The sequence below is a fragment of the Geotrypetes seraphini genome, chromosome 2 (assembly GCF_902459505.1).
Source record: "Geotrypetes seraphini chromosome 2, aGeoSer1.1, whole genome shotgun sequence".
Taxonomy (NCBI): Eukaryota; Metazoa; Chordata; class Amphibia; order Gymnophiona; family Dermophiidae; genus Geotrypetes; species Geotrypetes seraphini.
The window spans coordinates 442,661,256-442,675,825 of record NC_047085.1 but is presented as its reverse complement, the minus strand read 5'-3'; the positions used below and the strand labels follow the sequence as shown (position 1 = coordinate 442,675,825).

The 14,570-nt window shown below is 41.4% G+C and overlaps 1 protein-coding gene across 3 annotated transcripts in view; it reads right to left on the bottom strand.

The window, feature by feature from the left end:
• PDSS1 (decaprenyl diphosphate synthase subunit 1) overlaps positions 1–14,570 on the bottom strand; it is a 74,813-nt gene that overhangs the window by 4,405 nt on the left and 55,838 nt on the right. For 2 of the 3 annotated variants that reach the window (XM_033931415.1, XM_033931416.1), the window contains exons 8-10: positions 13,021–13,101; positions 12,733–12,846; positions 6,333–6,413 (exon numbers count right to left, since the gene is read on the bottom strand). In XM_033931415.1, coding sequence (XP_033787306.1) covers positions 6,333–6,413; positions 12,733–12,846; positions 13,021–13,101 — 276 coding nt within the window. Of the gene's footprint in view, positions 1–5,286; positions 5,602–6,332; positions 6,414–12,732; positions 12,847–13,020; positions 13,102–14,570 lie in introns of those variants that run through there. The other variant, XM_033931417.1, reaches the window with a different exon arrangement.

Here is a 14,570-nt window from a genome sequence, read left to right as displayed (position 1 = left end):
AAGAAGGTCCAATTTCTAATAGGCTGTAACAGCCTTGCTCACTGTAACCTGTGCTGCATACCCTGCCTCTGTTCCAAAGGTAGCTGGATCTGGGAGAAGAAATCATTGCCTCAAAACAGAACATCTTTCCAGCACTAAATCTTTGGGCTGCCAGTCCGAGAGGTGTCTGACTTGGCCTCCAACTCCCATGGACCCACATATGCAAAAAAAGGGGTGAGGCAAAATGTGCCAGCACCCTATGAGACCCCTGAGGATGCCTAACAGCCTGCACTCAAGCCCCTGCAATGCTGTGGACAAGCAATGCTACAAGAGGAACGGATCCTGATCTCCAAAAAGGGGATTGGCTTGTCAGCTGCAGACCTCAGTCTGCTTCTCCTCCAAGCAGAGCTAGACCCTCAACTAGGGGAGCTCTTAGCACTGAAATCAAGCAAAAAAAAAAAAAAACTGCTGAAAAGACTGCTCACATTCAGAAGGAAAAACTGAAGGGGGCAGCAGAGCCCTTTGATGAAAGAGGAGAGATTCAAAAGCTGGAATGGATTCCATCTGCATGGCTCATGAGCACTAGGATATTACCCGCTTATCCAAAATGGCACACCTATTGCACTAGAACAAACATTACATTTAGTAGAGGAAAATAAAAAGTCTACATTAAGAGAATAGTTTTATAAACTTCCAATATCAAAAGTGCTCCTTTCTTCCAAATACAGTATAACAGTTATCTGGACTAAACCTACTCCCTCCCCCTACCTAAAAAGAGCCAGTGGGTATGGTTCCTATGGTTATTTCTATGATAGAAACCCTGGTGATAAGGTAAGGTCAGAAGTAATTCCCAAACTCTCCTGCTGCCATAACTCTATATAGAGTTTTCAAGCCCTCTGTACAAGGTGCGCACACTCCCCAGTGACCATCTGTCATTCTCCTTTTCCCATGCAGAATGATTTGCAGGGCCAAGACCAAAGCCAGTAAAATGAAGCGTCTCTAAGGGTCTGTCACCTGTTGAGTTGGGAGGTCCCCCTCTAATCCTAAAAAGAGAATTTTGTATGACCATTAACAGGTGAGCCCCAGAAACCTGCCCAAAGTAGATAGTACATCAGACCAAAACAATTGCAATATGGGGCATTCCAAAAAAAAATGGTGTGCCAGCATGCCTGTTCACCCCTGCCATCTATTACACTCGTCAGACTGCCATATACCCATCTTCCTCCCTTTAATCCTAGTAACATAAGCATTATGCAAGATCTTAAATTGGGTCTCATGGAGGCCAGCATTGGGAGTAATACAAAATGCTAAGTCGAAGCTAGCAGCAAGCTCTTGCTCCGTCACTTGTTCTCTCAGCATGGAATTCTATTGGTTCAGCAAGTTCATAAACATAGGGGAAGGTCTCTTTTCTCAGCCTGTATCACACCACCAACTTATTAAATTGCAGGGGAATTTGCAAAAACAGAATGTCTAAATAAATGAAAAATGGGTAACCCCCATCCAAGTTTTTAAGAGAGTGGATGTAGTGTCACAATAACAGGTAGGAAAAGACATGTTGCTCAGAAACACTCCAGAAGGTTTGACATTCTGCAAAGGGGGGGGGGGAAATCTCTCTGGCCCCACACCCAAGTTACCTGCCCAACATATATACAGCTCTCCCTCCCTCCCCCCCCCCCCCGAAGCCAGTCAACAAATGGTGAGATACCTTGTTCCCTGGAAACTCTGGGTTATTTGCAATTTCTAAAAAGAAAGATTTACCTGTGCACCACCACTTCCAGGCGGTCTGCAGAAATTTCAGGAGTGGTGATAATGCAAAATGGCATTTAATAGGAGTGTGTAAGTTATTAAAAGGGGAGCAACCTGGAACCACTCCCTCCCAAATATAACCAGAAGCAAATTTGCACACCTGTAGGTATAGCTCATGAATCCAGTAAAGTAATGCTGCAAGGTTGCATAGGCTGTCTACACCCCCCCCCCCTTCTCCCTTGTTAGTTTATTATATCCTACATAAGCTCTACTCATCCAGGCAAATGAGATCAATCCACGAGGGAGACCCAGATAAAGATAAGTACCATCTGTAGGATATAAAACAATTTGGGCAAAAGGACCATCTTAATTAAGGCCACCCACCCTAAGGAGGATATAGGAAGATTTTTGCATCAAAGGCAAAGAATTTTAATAGAATACATTTTTTCGTTATGTTTTTCTGATAAGAGCACCTTCCCATGAAGATATATACCCAGATATTTCAAGGATCCCATAGTCCCCTGCAAGGAAAATGATTATTAAGACATCTTGGTGTGCTTTTGGATTCAGGACTCACTATGAGAGGGCAGATGCATTTTCATCTTTGGTTAGTTAATGGATTGAGACCTTATCTAGCAGCCACATTGTTTAAAATGGTGTTAGTGTCGGTGGTTTTGTCTATTTTTGACTATTGCAGTCTGGTGTTCTTGGGAGTACCAGAATCAGTCTTGGGGGCGCTTCAGGTGGCCCAAAATTCAGTGGTGCACTCTTTGTTTAAATTGGACAGATGTGAGCACGTAACAGAATATTTTATAAGGTTGTATTGGCTGAAAGTAAAGGATAAGATCCGGTACAAGCTACTGGTGAATGTATGTGCTTACAGAAGTTGGCCCCTAAACACCTGGTCCAGAGCATCTTGCCGCGTGAGCCGGCTCGACTGCTCCACTCAATTGAGCATTGTGATCTGTCTGTACCATCTGTGTGGGAGTTAATGCTTTCCTCTTCCAGAAACAGTCTTTCACTGCATCGGCCCCTAGGAGTGGAACAATCTTCCAGGATATATTTACCAGCAGCAAAATATTCAGAACTTCAGGAAACTGCTGAAAAGACATCTGTTCTGTAAAATGAAATATAGGGTCTGAGTTTGGTTGAGGATGAAGGAGTGCTGATTCTTGAGTGCTGGTCATGGAGATGTTCGATGGTCTGGTTTGTTTTATTTGGTCTATTGATATCTGTTATTGAGGCATCTTGTATGACTTATGGAATTTTATATTTTGATGTATGTGTGGGTTTGGCCAGTTCTGGCCTTAAATGAAAGTTGTCATTGATGCAATGTGTATGTTATATGTATTTTGATTTGATATGTAAGTATGTAATTTATAGTGGGTCTCTGAAGTATTTTGTACGATAAATGTAAATCTTTTATTTTGTATGTTAATATGTAACTCGCCCTGGATAAGGGCGGGTGAGAAATAAACAAACATACATATTATTAAGATGTGTTTCTTGTATTAAAAGTTCATCTATATGTAGCTGCCTAAAGTAAGATGATATTTTCATTCTCTGTCAAGAGTAAGTAGGTCATAGTTGATGTAAACGATGCAAAGCAGTGTGCAAAAAGCCATCGACCCTGGAACAAATATCCTGCACCAATACCCGAAACTGAGCGGGTATCAATGGTGCCGCAAGGTGGGAGACCTTAAAGAAGATGCATGTCCAGTAGGAGAAAGAGAACACCGGAGTCGATGTGGAGTGATTCCTTGAAGATGTATCCCAAACTAGTACCATCAATATAGACACTGCAGAGTACTGAAGAAAAACTGCTATTGCAAGGAAATACTGCATAAAAGCTTGATGATCATTGATGCTATGATGTAAGAGGAACCTGGAGAAAGTACCGTTGTTGGATATGCTACACTTAGCATGAATCGGTACCGATGCAGAATGATGCATGATACACTTCAACACAACATCTATTGATGTCCATCGATTAAGAGGAAGCACCATGACCATGTAACATCCAGTGGTATCAAAGGTGTCAAAGGTGCCACAGGTGTCAGAACATGAATGCCTGAAAAGGCGATGTGCTTCAGAAATTACAACCTGTATCACCCAGAAAGCCATGCATCAAATGGACTCGATGCTTAATTGGCAGGGCACTGTCCACTGCGATGCATCTTCATCAACGTGCTTAAAAACAATGAACATAAGAATTGCCGCTGCTGGGTCAGACCAGTGGTCCATTGTGCCTAGCAGTCCACTCCCACGGCGGCCCTTAGGTCAAAGACCAATGCCCCATGACTAGCCCTTACCTATATACGTTCTGGTTCAACTGGAACTTGTCTAACTTTGTCTTGAATTCCTGGAGGGTGTTTTCCCCTATAACAGCCTCCGGACGAGCATTCCTGTTTTCTATCACTCTCTGGGTGAAGAAGAACTTCCTTGCGTTTGTATGAAATCTATCCCCTTTTAATTTTAGAGAGTGCCCTCTCGTTCTCTCTACCTTGGAGAGGGTGAACAACCTGTTTTTATCTACTAAGTTTATTCCCTTCATTATCTTGAATGTTTTGATCATGTCCCCTCTCAGTCTCTTCTTTTCAAGGGAGAAGAGGCCCAGTTTCTCTAATCTCTCACTGTATGGCAACTCCTCCAGCCCCTTAACCATTTTAGTCGCTCTTCTCTGGACCTTTTCGAGTAGTACTGTGTACTTCATGTACGGCGACCAGTGCTGGATGCAGTATTCCAGGTGAGGGGTGTACGTACCATGGCCCGGTACAGCGGCATGATAACCTTCTCCAATCTGTTTGTGATCCCCTTCTTAATCATTCCTAGCATTCTGTTCGCCCTTTTCGCCGCCGCACATTGCGCGGATGGCTTCATTGACTTGTCTACCAGGACTTCCAAGTTACAGAAAAGCATCAAATAGACTGGATGCTAATATTCCACTGATACAAATAGATGGAAGTATCGATGTATATGCCACTGGAAGTCTGACTCCAGACCTATATATTGAAATAACAACAGAAGAAAAACTTTGACATTAAACAATAGTGTGTATCTTCTTCTAATTTATAGCCCCGGAATCAGATACAGTTGGAGAGGGCAAGCAGGGGTAGAGTAAACTAAACTAAAGCTTAACTTTGTATACTGAGTCATCATTCTGAGAAGGCTTGACTCTGTTTACAGCAATTAAATAAGCAGGGAATGATTTACAAATGATAAATATAAGATAATAGCAAAATTTCAAAAGAATTAATTTTCAAAATATTTGTCAAATAGAGTAGTTTTTAAAGATTTACAGAAAAATTGAAACGAACTAGAACTCCTTAAAAAAAAAAAAAAAAAGGGGGGGGGGGAGATCATTCCTGAGTTGAGAGAATTTAAAGACCAAAGACTGAAGATCTTGACTCCTTTAATCCCTTTTTTAGAAGGAAGGGAGAGTTTAAATTGTTGGATACCTCTTGCAAAGGAGAATCGGTAGAAACAAGGCTGAAAATCCACTGATGATTACAGTAGGACACAAGGATGGAAATTTGTATTAAGGCCGCGGAACAACGAACGAAGTTTGAAGAAAGTCCAAAATTTATTTTCTTTTCTACTTTTCTTCTTTTTCAAAAGAAAAGAACAGAAAGAGGAAACTTAAAATACTTGAAAAAAGTTTATTAAAAAATATAAACAGGAAGGCAACTTGACAGAGAAACAAGAGATACTTCTTCACTCTGTGGAAAACAAAAAACTGATGACCTCATGAGCTGGCGTTGGGCGGGAAGGCACTAGCATATGTGTGGGGCAGGCAGTCTAAAAGCTTTTTCACTGTCCGCATGTGGCTTCGTGGTTGACAATCACCCACATGTGAGAATATGCTGCCTGCTTGTCCTAGGATAAACACATTTTATGTTAATATGGACCAAACAAAGGGCAAGTGTGATCAATGTATAAAATGAAAAAGTATCCAACAGCAGCAAGGCAGACTTTTTTTTTGCTTCCTCCATGTTGCTGTCCACACCTAGAATGGGCTATATAACCTGCAGTTGTCATAACTATTAAGAGAGGATGATCTATTAATAAAATTTTGTACTTTTCTGTAAACATGATTCTCAACCTACAGGGATAAACTGCTTTGACCTGGCAAAATTTCTTTTTACAGGTGCAGCACAAAATAAGTTATGGTCAGTTAACACTGTGCAAAAAAACAACAAGAGGCGGCACTGGAGATGTCACAGCCAACTGATGGATACAAGTCTCTTATTTAAATATGTAAAATATGTAAAAACAAACAAAAGTCCCGACTAGGATCCAAGTTTCGGCGACTGCGTCACCTTCCTCAGGGAACAATAGAAATAGAGACGCTGACATGCTTAATATTGTCCCCTGAGGAAGGCGACACAGTCGCCGAAACTTGGATCCTAGTTGGGACTTTGTTTTTTTATATTTTACTCGTTTCACTTTAAATTAAAGACTTGTATCCATCAGTTGGTTGTGACATCTCCAGTGCTACCTCTTGTTTTTTGCATAGCAGTCCGAGGCTTGGTCTCTTCTTTTCAACAGTTAACACTGTGGCCCCCAAAAACATTTCATCTACACCAACAATGCTATATATTTTTTACCTGCTGAACATATTGCCATGCAAGTTCAACATCTCCTGGTGAACAGAATCTTCTCATTATCATAACATTCAATTCTGGAAACTGTTGAAAATAATAATAATAATTATTATTATGTTTTGTAAAAATAACCAAACACACACACACACCAGTCTCTATGTAAAACTGGGTACATTCACATCATATTCTCTACAAGTTATAAAAAGGGCTAACTGGCTTGCATTCAGCATAAATAGGTTCTTACATATTTGCTTTCCTGTTGTGTTTTGCAAACAAGATTGAGAAATGGGTACAAAGAGTATGCAGAACAAACATCTTAAAACAGCAGAGTAATGCATTTTTTTTTCAAATTCTTTATTCATTTTACTCATTTTAAAGGTTCTACATTGGTTGCCTATCAAACAAAAGTTTTTGTCTGGTCTTCAAAGTTTTGAAGGGGTTGACATTGCCAATTTTAGCTTCTATGTTAAAATTATATCTGCTATCAAGAGCTCTTAGATCAACAAATGCTTATTTGTTAAAAAGTCCTCCTTTTAGGAACATTAAATTAGAAATGTTATAGGAAAACTGAGATTCGTGCTATATCAAATTTCCAACTATTTAAGAAACCGTTGTATGCATATGGTAATCTGAAGTAAGGAATTTTAAGATGAGTGGGTGTTAATGTATGTTAAAGGAAAACTGATCAGTTTAAATACTTATGATTCAGAAGGATTATAATTTGTGTGTGTGTGTTTATGTAAGAAACTTATGTATGTTTTAATTATGGACCACTAAGAACTTTGAATTGTGTGATATATAAATAAATAAAATATACTTTGAAATGGTAAGCAAAATCAAATAAAAAATAATTTATAAACCCTTTGCAACCATTATCTAAATAACAATAAATGAAATCTGATATAGGTCTAGTACAGTAAACCCAACCAGCAAAAATGAAATAAACCGAAGGTGATGACGAAGAGGCAATTATAAGCACCATTTATCATACCTGAAAAGTCCATATGTGGATAAGTTAGTACTGAGCAACATATACAAACTGATTTCAAGGAAGAACTGGTTTTGCAGGACGTTATGGCTAATGAAGTTTTGAAGATTTCATTTAAAACTCTAGAATGATGCCAAGATATTTTTATACAAGAACAAAATAAAATTAGTTACTACAGGCAGTCCCCAGGTTAAGAACAAGTTCCGTTTTTAAAACCGTTCTTAAGTTGAATGTGTATGTAATGCAGAACTTGTTTCTCTTCACAAAGCCATGAGCAGTGTTTCCTACACACTGCCCGTGGCTGACCCGGAAGCCTTCTCTCTGAGCATAGAGAAGTGGAAAACTTTATTTTCCCCTCCCAAAGTCTGATCCTAGTATTCTTCCCATCTTCATCTCCTTGAGGCCCTTTTTGTATACCTTTCCATCAGTCCCACTGTTCCCTCTCCACCACATCCAACATTTCTCCCTCACTCCTCTTACACCATCATGTCCAATATCTTTCCATCACTTCATGATAAGGTGTATGAGGAGAGGGGAGATATAAGAGTCGTTTAAATACCTACATAATATAAATGTGCATGAGTAGAGTCTCTTTCATTTGAAAGGAAACACTGCAATGAGAGGCATAGGATGAAGTTAAGAAGTGATAGGCTCCGGAGTAATCCGTCTCCCAGAAGAGGTGGTAGAACAGAGACTGTGTCTAAATTCAAGAGGGCCTGGGATAGGCACGTGGGATCTCTCGGAGAGAGAAAGAGATAATGGTTACTGTGGATGGGCAGACTAGATGGGCCATTTGGCCTTTATCTGCCATGTTTCTATGCCCAACAATTTTCCTTTATTTCCCCATGTGCCCCATCTCTCATTCCCTCTCACTCAGACACCCATGCCCAATTCTCCCTTTCTATTCCCTCCCCCACCTCAGCATCTTTTCCTCCCTCCATTCTTTCATCCTATATCCCAAGTTCAGAGGTTTTTAACAATTTTCTAAACCTCATAACATTGCCACATAAATGTAAATTCCCAGACACAGCATAACTGGACCTGCCACTGAAAAGGAGGACTTTGCTGTATCAACATCTATCAACATTCGGCTTTCAGCTCTCAGCATGTGTCCTGGCTGATATATGCGTAAGATTTCTGGGCAATTTACGATATATCCCCTGATGTACCAATTTATTATCTTATATTTTATTTGAAATTATACTGGAAGACAGTGAAGCTTTAGTATTGGTGAAATATGGTCCGTTTATTAATTTCTTGATATACCGTCCATCAAAAAAATATCTAGACGGTTTACAGCCAATAAAATAATGTAAAAGAAAATGTTTAAAAAGAAAAAAAAACATCACAAAACTCTGTGCGTGTGGGAGGGGGGAGGTAACATAACTTAAGACAGACATCACAGGGAAGGAAGATACAAGAGGAGACAAAAAATACATCGAGTTTAAAAAAATAAAAAGTGACTGAGAGGGGTGGATAGAACATTAGGGGCTAGATTGTCTCTAGAGAGGCGTTTGGAGTTGAAAACCCTGAAGTGAAAATTATTTCAGGGAAAGCAGAAGGGATCCTTGATTAAATGTCAGGCATCGTTGAATAAGAAAGTTGTCAGTTTTGCCTTGAATAATGGAAGAGAGGACTCTTGCTTTATATGCATGGGATGGGTGTTCCATAGTGAGGGCACCATGACTGAGAAGATGAACTTTTTGGTGGTGTCGTAGAAGATTTCTCGGATGGAGGGGACAACAACGAGATCTTGATAGTTTGAGCGTAGTGTACGAGTGGAGGCATAAGGGATTAAATATTTTGTCTATAAAGGCAGGGATATGGTGGTGTTTGGTTTTATAGGTAACAGAATTTTGAATGTAATGTGATGGGGGATTGGGAGCCAGTGGGCATCACGTAAAAGGGGGGGTGACGTGATCAAATTTTTTTGCATGGTAGATAAGTTTAATGGCCGTGTTTTGTAAAATTTGAAGCCTGCTTATCTCTTTTTGGTTTGTACCCTAATAAAGGGTATTACAGTAGGCAATGTTTGAGATGATAAGAGAGTGGATAAGAGTATTTAGAGAGGGAGGATCGAGTAGTGATGAAAGAGAGCAAATGAGTTCTAATTTGTAGAAGCATTTACTTACTACCGAGCTGATTTGCTGGTGGAAAGAGAGGTTTTGATCCAGAATAATACCGAGTATTTTCACCTTAGTGTCTAGTTGAACTGGGATGGAGTCTTATCTTGATGGGATCAGCTAGCCGATTAGTATCAGAGGCAGGACACACTACACATTTTGATTTATTGATATTTAATGATAACATATTTTGCTGAAGCCATAAGTTAATTTTGATCAGTTTGGAGTTGATTTCTAGAATATCTGATTTGATGTTTGGATTGAAGGGGTGGAGTAATTGTATGTTATCAGCATAGGCAAAGCAGGTGAATCTGATTGAGCTAATGTAAGAAGGGGAGATAGAACCTTGGGGGACACCATGTTGCTGAGAGATATTGGATGAAGTGGAGTTATTGAAAACATACTTTGAATTTGCAGTCATGGAAAAAGGAGGAAAACCAATTTAGAGTTGTACCTGTAATACCTATTGATTGAAGTCTGTTTAGGAGAAAGTTATGATCGTCTGTGTCCAAAGCTGCTGTAAGGTCTAATGAGATTAATAAAACTGATTTCCTATGGTCAATGTAATAGTGGATAGAGGTGGTTAGTCCAATTAAAGAAAGTTCTGTAGAATAGTGTTGACGGAAGCCGGTTTGATTTGGATGGATGGCATTTGTTTTTTGAGGAAGGTGGAAGTCTGTAATTTTGGATATAAAATGGGAGGTTGGCTGTTGGTCGGTAATTTGAGCATTCATGCAGCAGAATTCTGTATAACCTACATTGCCCACACACCAGTATTAGTAATCTAATATAATAAAGAGCTAGCCGCGCATGCGCACTCCTATTTGCGTGTTCTGTGCGCATGTAAGTTTGTGGCCGAAGGAGTGTGCATGCGCGCTAATACGTCACCAGCCGATCGCCTCCACAAGCCGGACAGCAACCAGACGACGATCTCCATTCCTCCTGCCGCCGCCGATCTCCGTTCCTCCTTTGCCGCCCACCCCCTTTTCTTCCCGTGGGCCCGAATGGCGATTCCAGCAGCGTGTGCATCAGTCTTCACACGCTGCTTCGGGCCCTTCTACTGCCCTGATTTGCTCTGCCGCGTCTCTGATGATGTCATCAGGGACGTGCCAGAGTAAATCAGGGCAGTAGAAGGACCCGAAGCAGCGTGTGGAGACTGATGCAAGCGCTGCTGGAATCACCACGTTTGTAGTCCAGACCGCGGGAAGGGAAAGGGGGGGTAGAGGAAACGCTAATGCTGCTGCACAGGGAACTGGTGGGGGGGGGGAGGGAAATGGAGGGGGAGGGAATGTTGCTTTGGACAGACAGACAGAGAGAGGAAGGGAAACACAAAGAAAATAAGAAAGATACAGGGGCAGGTGCACAGGGAACTGGTCGGGGGGAGGGAAATGGAGGGGGATGGAATGCTGCTTTGGGCAGACAGACAGAGGGAGGAAGGGAGACAGAAAGAAAAGAAGAAAGACAGACAGGCAAAGGGGGCCAGGGACAGAGACAGACAGAAAGGACAGCGGGAGCCGCGTCAGGAGGGGTGCGGGATGCGGCAGTGGGAACTTTTCCAATGGGTGCAACTGGGCGGCTATCGGGAACCTCTGATCAGGGGCAGAGCAAGGTAAGAGTATCATAGGGATAAGAAGGAGGAGGGGGGATAAAAAAGAAAGGGATGCCTACTGCAGGACAGGGGGAGAAGGAAAGAGATGCTGATGGACAGGGGGGTTGAAGAAAAAGGAACGGAGGACTAATGTTGGACAGGGGGAGAAGGAAAGAGGTGCTGCTGGACAGGGGGGGGAGGTAAAACAAAGGGAGAAGGGCTGCTGCTGCATAAGGAGAGCAGTGAAGGGGTGGTGGTGGACACAGGGGAGGTAAAAGGAAGGGAAAATGGACAGGGGGAGCAGGCAAGGGGTGGTGATGGACCGCCAAGGAAAAAGAAAGGCAGAAAGAAAGAAAGCGGCTAAGGAGAGAGAGAGAAAGAAATAAAGACAGACACACACACGTATGTTCTAGCACCCGTTAATGTAACGGGCTTAAAGACTAGTACCTAAATATAAGGCATTGCAATAATCTAAGGGAAGAGTTTGGGCAGGGCACAAGTGGAGTCACAAGCATGCATGTAAATTATACATACTGCAGCTGTTTACATTTATACCTGTTCCCAAGATGCAGCCGCATTTTAGCTGTGAATTCTACTGCTTTTGTACAGATCTGTTATAAAGAAACAGATGCCTATGCAGAAAATGCTTTAATTTTGATTCTAAAATTTATAGCCCACAACATGCTACTATGCAAGTTACTGGCTGAGCATAATTTCTTGTTCTGTGGTGGAGCAAACTTGTATAATGGTCTGTTTTTCCAACAGCTGTTTTACCTCAGGGAAAAGCTCTCATGTACTGAAAGGTTTAGTGTCAGAAGACACTTTACACTAAAACCCCCTCAGTCAGTGAATGTCACCTGGGCAGTCTGTTGTGAAAGGTTATAAAATGTAGAGTAATAAGTTATTTTCTCTTTGATTCAGGTCTTGACATGTACTAGAAAATGTGTTTCCTCCCAGGTAAATTCCACATTCCCCTTATGAGCAGAGAAAGGTAAACAAGCAGAACCATTTGGGAAAAGAACTCTCTTCCGTTTGCTTTTTGAAAATGCTATATATATACTCAAGGATCTTTTGGGCTTTTAACTGTCAACAATACGTTATTTCTATATTTGTTTATATTTATTGAACTAATCTTTTATTGGGAATAAAGTTATAGGACTGCAATGAGAACAAAAATCTCTTCCTCTCTGTAACGTTAAGAGGATGTTTGCATTTCCCATGAAGTGAAAATTGGTGCAGCTCCTATTTGGTATGATGAAATGCTGCCAATATAAACTGCTTTATACATACTAGTCATTCAGAAAAAAAAAATCATTCTGCCTTGCTTCAGGCACACATTAATTTTTAATCAGCTGATCTTTTTAAGAATGATGTTTAAACAAATGCAGTGCTGTGAGAAAGCCTTCCCATTTCTGCTGTTGAGAGGGATAATAGATCATTGAAGGAATGTCCACAGAGAAACCTTGTACTCTGCTGAGAATTCGCCCTGCAGCAGTTAGAAAACTTACAGATTAATTCCTATAGTTAAACCTTTTTTTAAGATGTCACTAGGCTCTTTTAATGCCAGTGTGCAATATTCCAGAACTTTTGATATTCCAGGAATATAACCATAAAGAACGAACATGATGGAGTGCATGTTAAACCCTGGGTCATTTGTTTAGCAGAGAATTTGGGTTATTTCTGCTAACTTTAAAATAAGCTTACCTGCTGGCAAGCGAATAAAACAGGACCTGTGGCTAATCCAAGTCTGAGATCCGCAGCTGTTGGTTTACCCATTTGGTCAGCACAAGATGTAAAATCCAGCACATCATCTATCAACTAGAAGGAAACAGATGGTTAAAATAACAAGCCAATCATTTTAAATTCCAACAATAATTACAAACAACCCCCACCCCACCCCCATATTTCTAAACAGGGTACTAAAGAAAACAAAGGTATTTTGTTTTAAAAATGTACAGCAAGTATAGATGCACTGAAAATACCAATTCATACCTGAAAAGCTATGCCAACATTCTTTCCATACTGGTATGCAATTTCATGAACCTTAGGATCAGGGCAGCCCAAAATTGAAACCTGATGTTAAAAAACAATTAGAAATCAACTTCCAATTCAAAAGGTGTTTCGTGCTCAGAGATTTTCTCTTCAATTTTGTAAAGATTATTTTCATGTATTTTTAATTAGGTGTCCAGACAATGGACTTTGCTTGCTAAGGATTTCTACTGCGATGTATATAAAGGCAAGCTCTGGCATGCATCCCAGATAGTGAAACATTCTGCAAGTGGATGCAAATGAAAATAAACTGACTGATGTGCTCCATGCTTCTTTTACCGTGGTATTAGGTCATTGGTGACAAAGCTACTTGAAATTTACAAACTGCAGTAAAATGAAATATTTTTTTTACCATAATGAAAATACCAAAGGTTAGTGACTTGCAAATGTATTTGAAGTTGATGCAGCAACACAAAGACAGCAGGTTCCAAGTTAGGCCTACTATTTCTTAAAGGGGCCAGTTCTGGAATAAAATAATCTCTTGATTAAAGACCCCTACCTCAAAGAAAACCTCCACTCATTCCTACTTTAGCAAGCTGAATTCCAGCAATGCACCCCAATGCACTGCTACGCTTCAGACACTAACATTTTTACAAGATAGTGGGATAGGTATTTGTTGTGGGAGTTCAGCAGTATGGAGGCTTTTTGGTTGCAGGCCTTCCAGACTTACAGTACCCCTAGACCAGCGGTCTCAAACACGCGGCCCATGGGCCGCATGTGGCTCTCCAGATTTTATTTGCGGTCCGTGGTCTGGACTGGATCATTATCTTCCTTTTGGAGCAGCAGCGTGTCTGGCCGGCTCGTTCCATTCAAAGCCACGGGTTGGCGGCTCCTTGCGCTATCCACGGAAGAGCCGGCCAGACACGCTGCTGCTCCAGTGGCGTACCAAGGGGGGGGGGGGGCGGTCCACTGTTCTCCATAGAGTGCGGCTCGTCTAGAGCAGTGGTGCCCAACCTGCTTCCCTTCCGTTCTCAGGCCGGCACCGTGTTATTTGATCTCCCTGCTTCTCTTCGGGGCCAATCAACTCTCGCCGCCCGACGTCAATTCTGACACCGAGAGGATGTTCTGGCTAGCCAATCACTGCCTGGCTGCCCGGAACGTCCTTTCCGACGTTAGAATTGACGTCGGGCGGCGAGATTTGGTCGACCCGGTGGAGAAGAGAAAGAGGGAGATCTCGGCCTGTTCCCAATGGCGGTAGCAGCCTATTCCCCAGCGGTGGTAGCTTGGGGGAGGGCAGGAAGGAAGGAAGAAAGAAAGAAGGGGGGGGAATAGGGAGCCAGAAACAAAGCAAAAAATGGGACACGGAATCAAAGAAAGACAGACATAGAGAAAGAAAGAAAAAGTTGGGGGAGGGAATGAGGTCTGGAGGAGAGGAAGCATACAGGAGGCTGAAAGAAGAGAAGAAATATTGGATGCATAGTCAGAGACTGATGAAATTATCAAACAAAGGTAGGAAAATGATTTTATTTTCAATTTAGTGATTGAAATGTGCC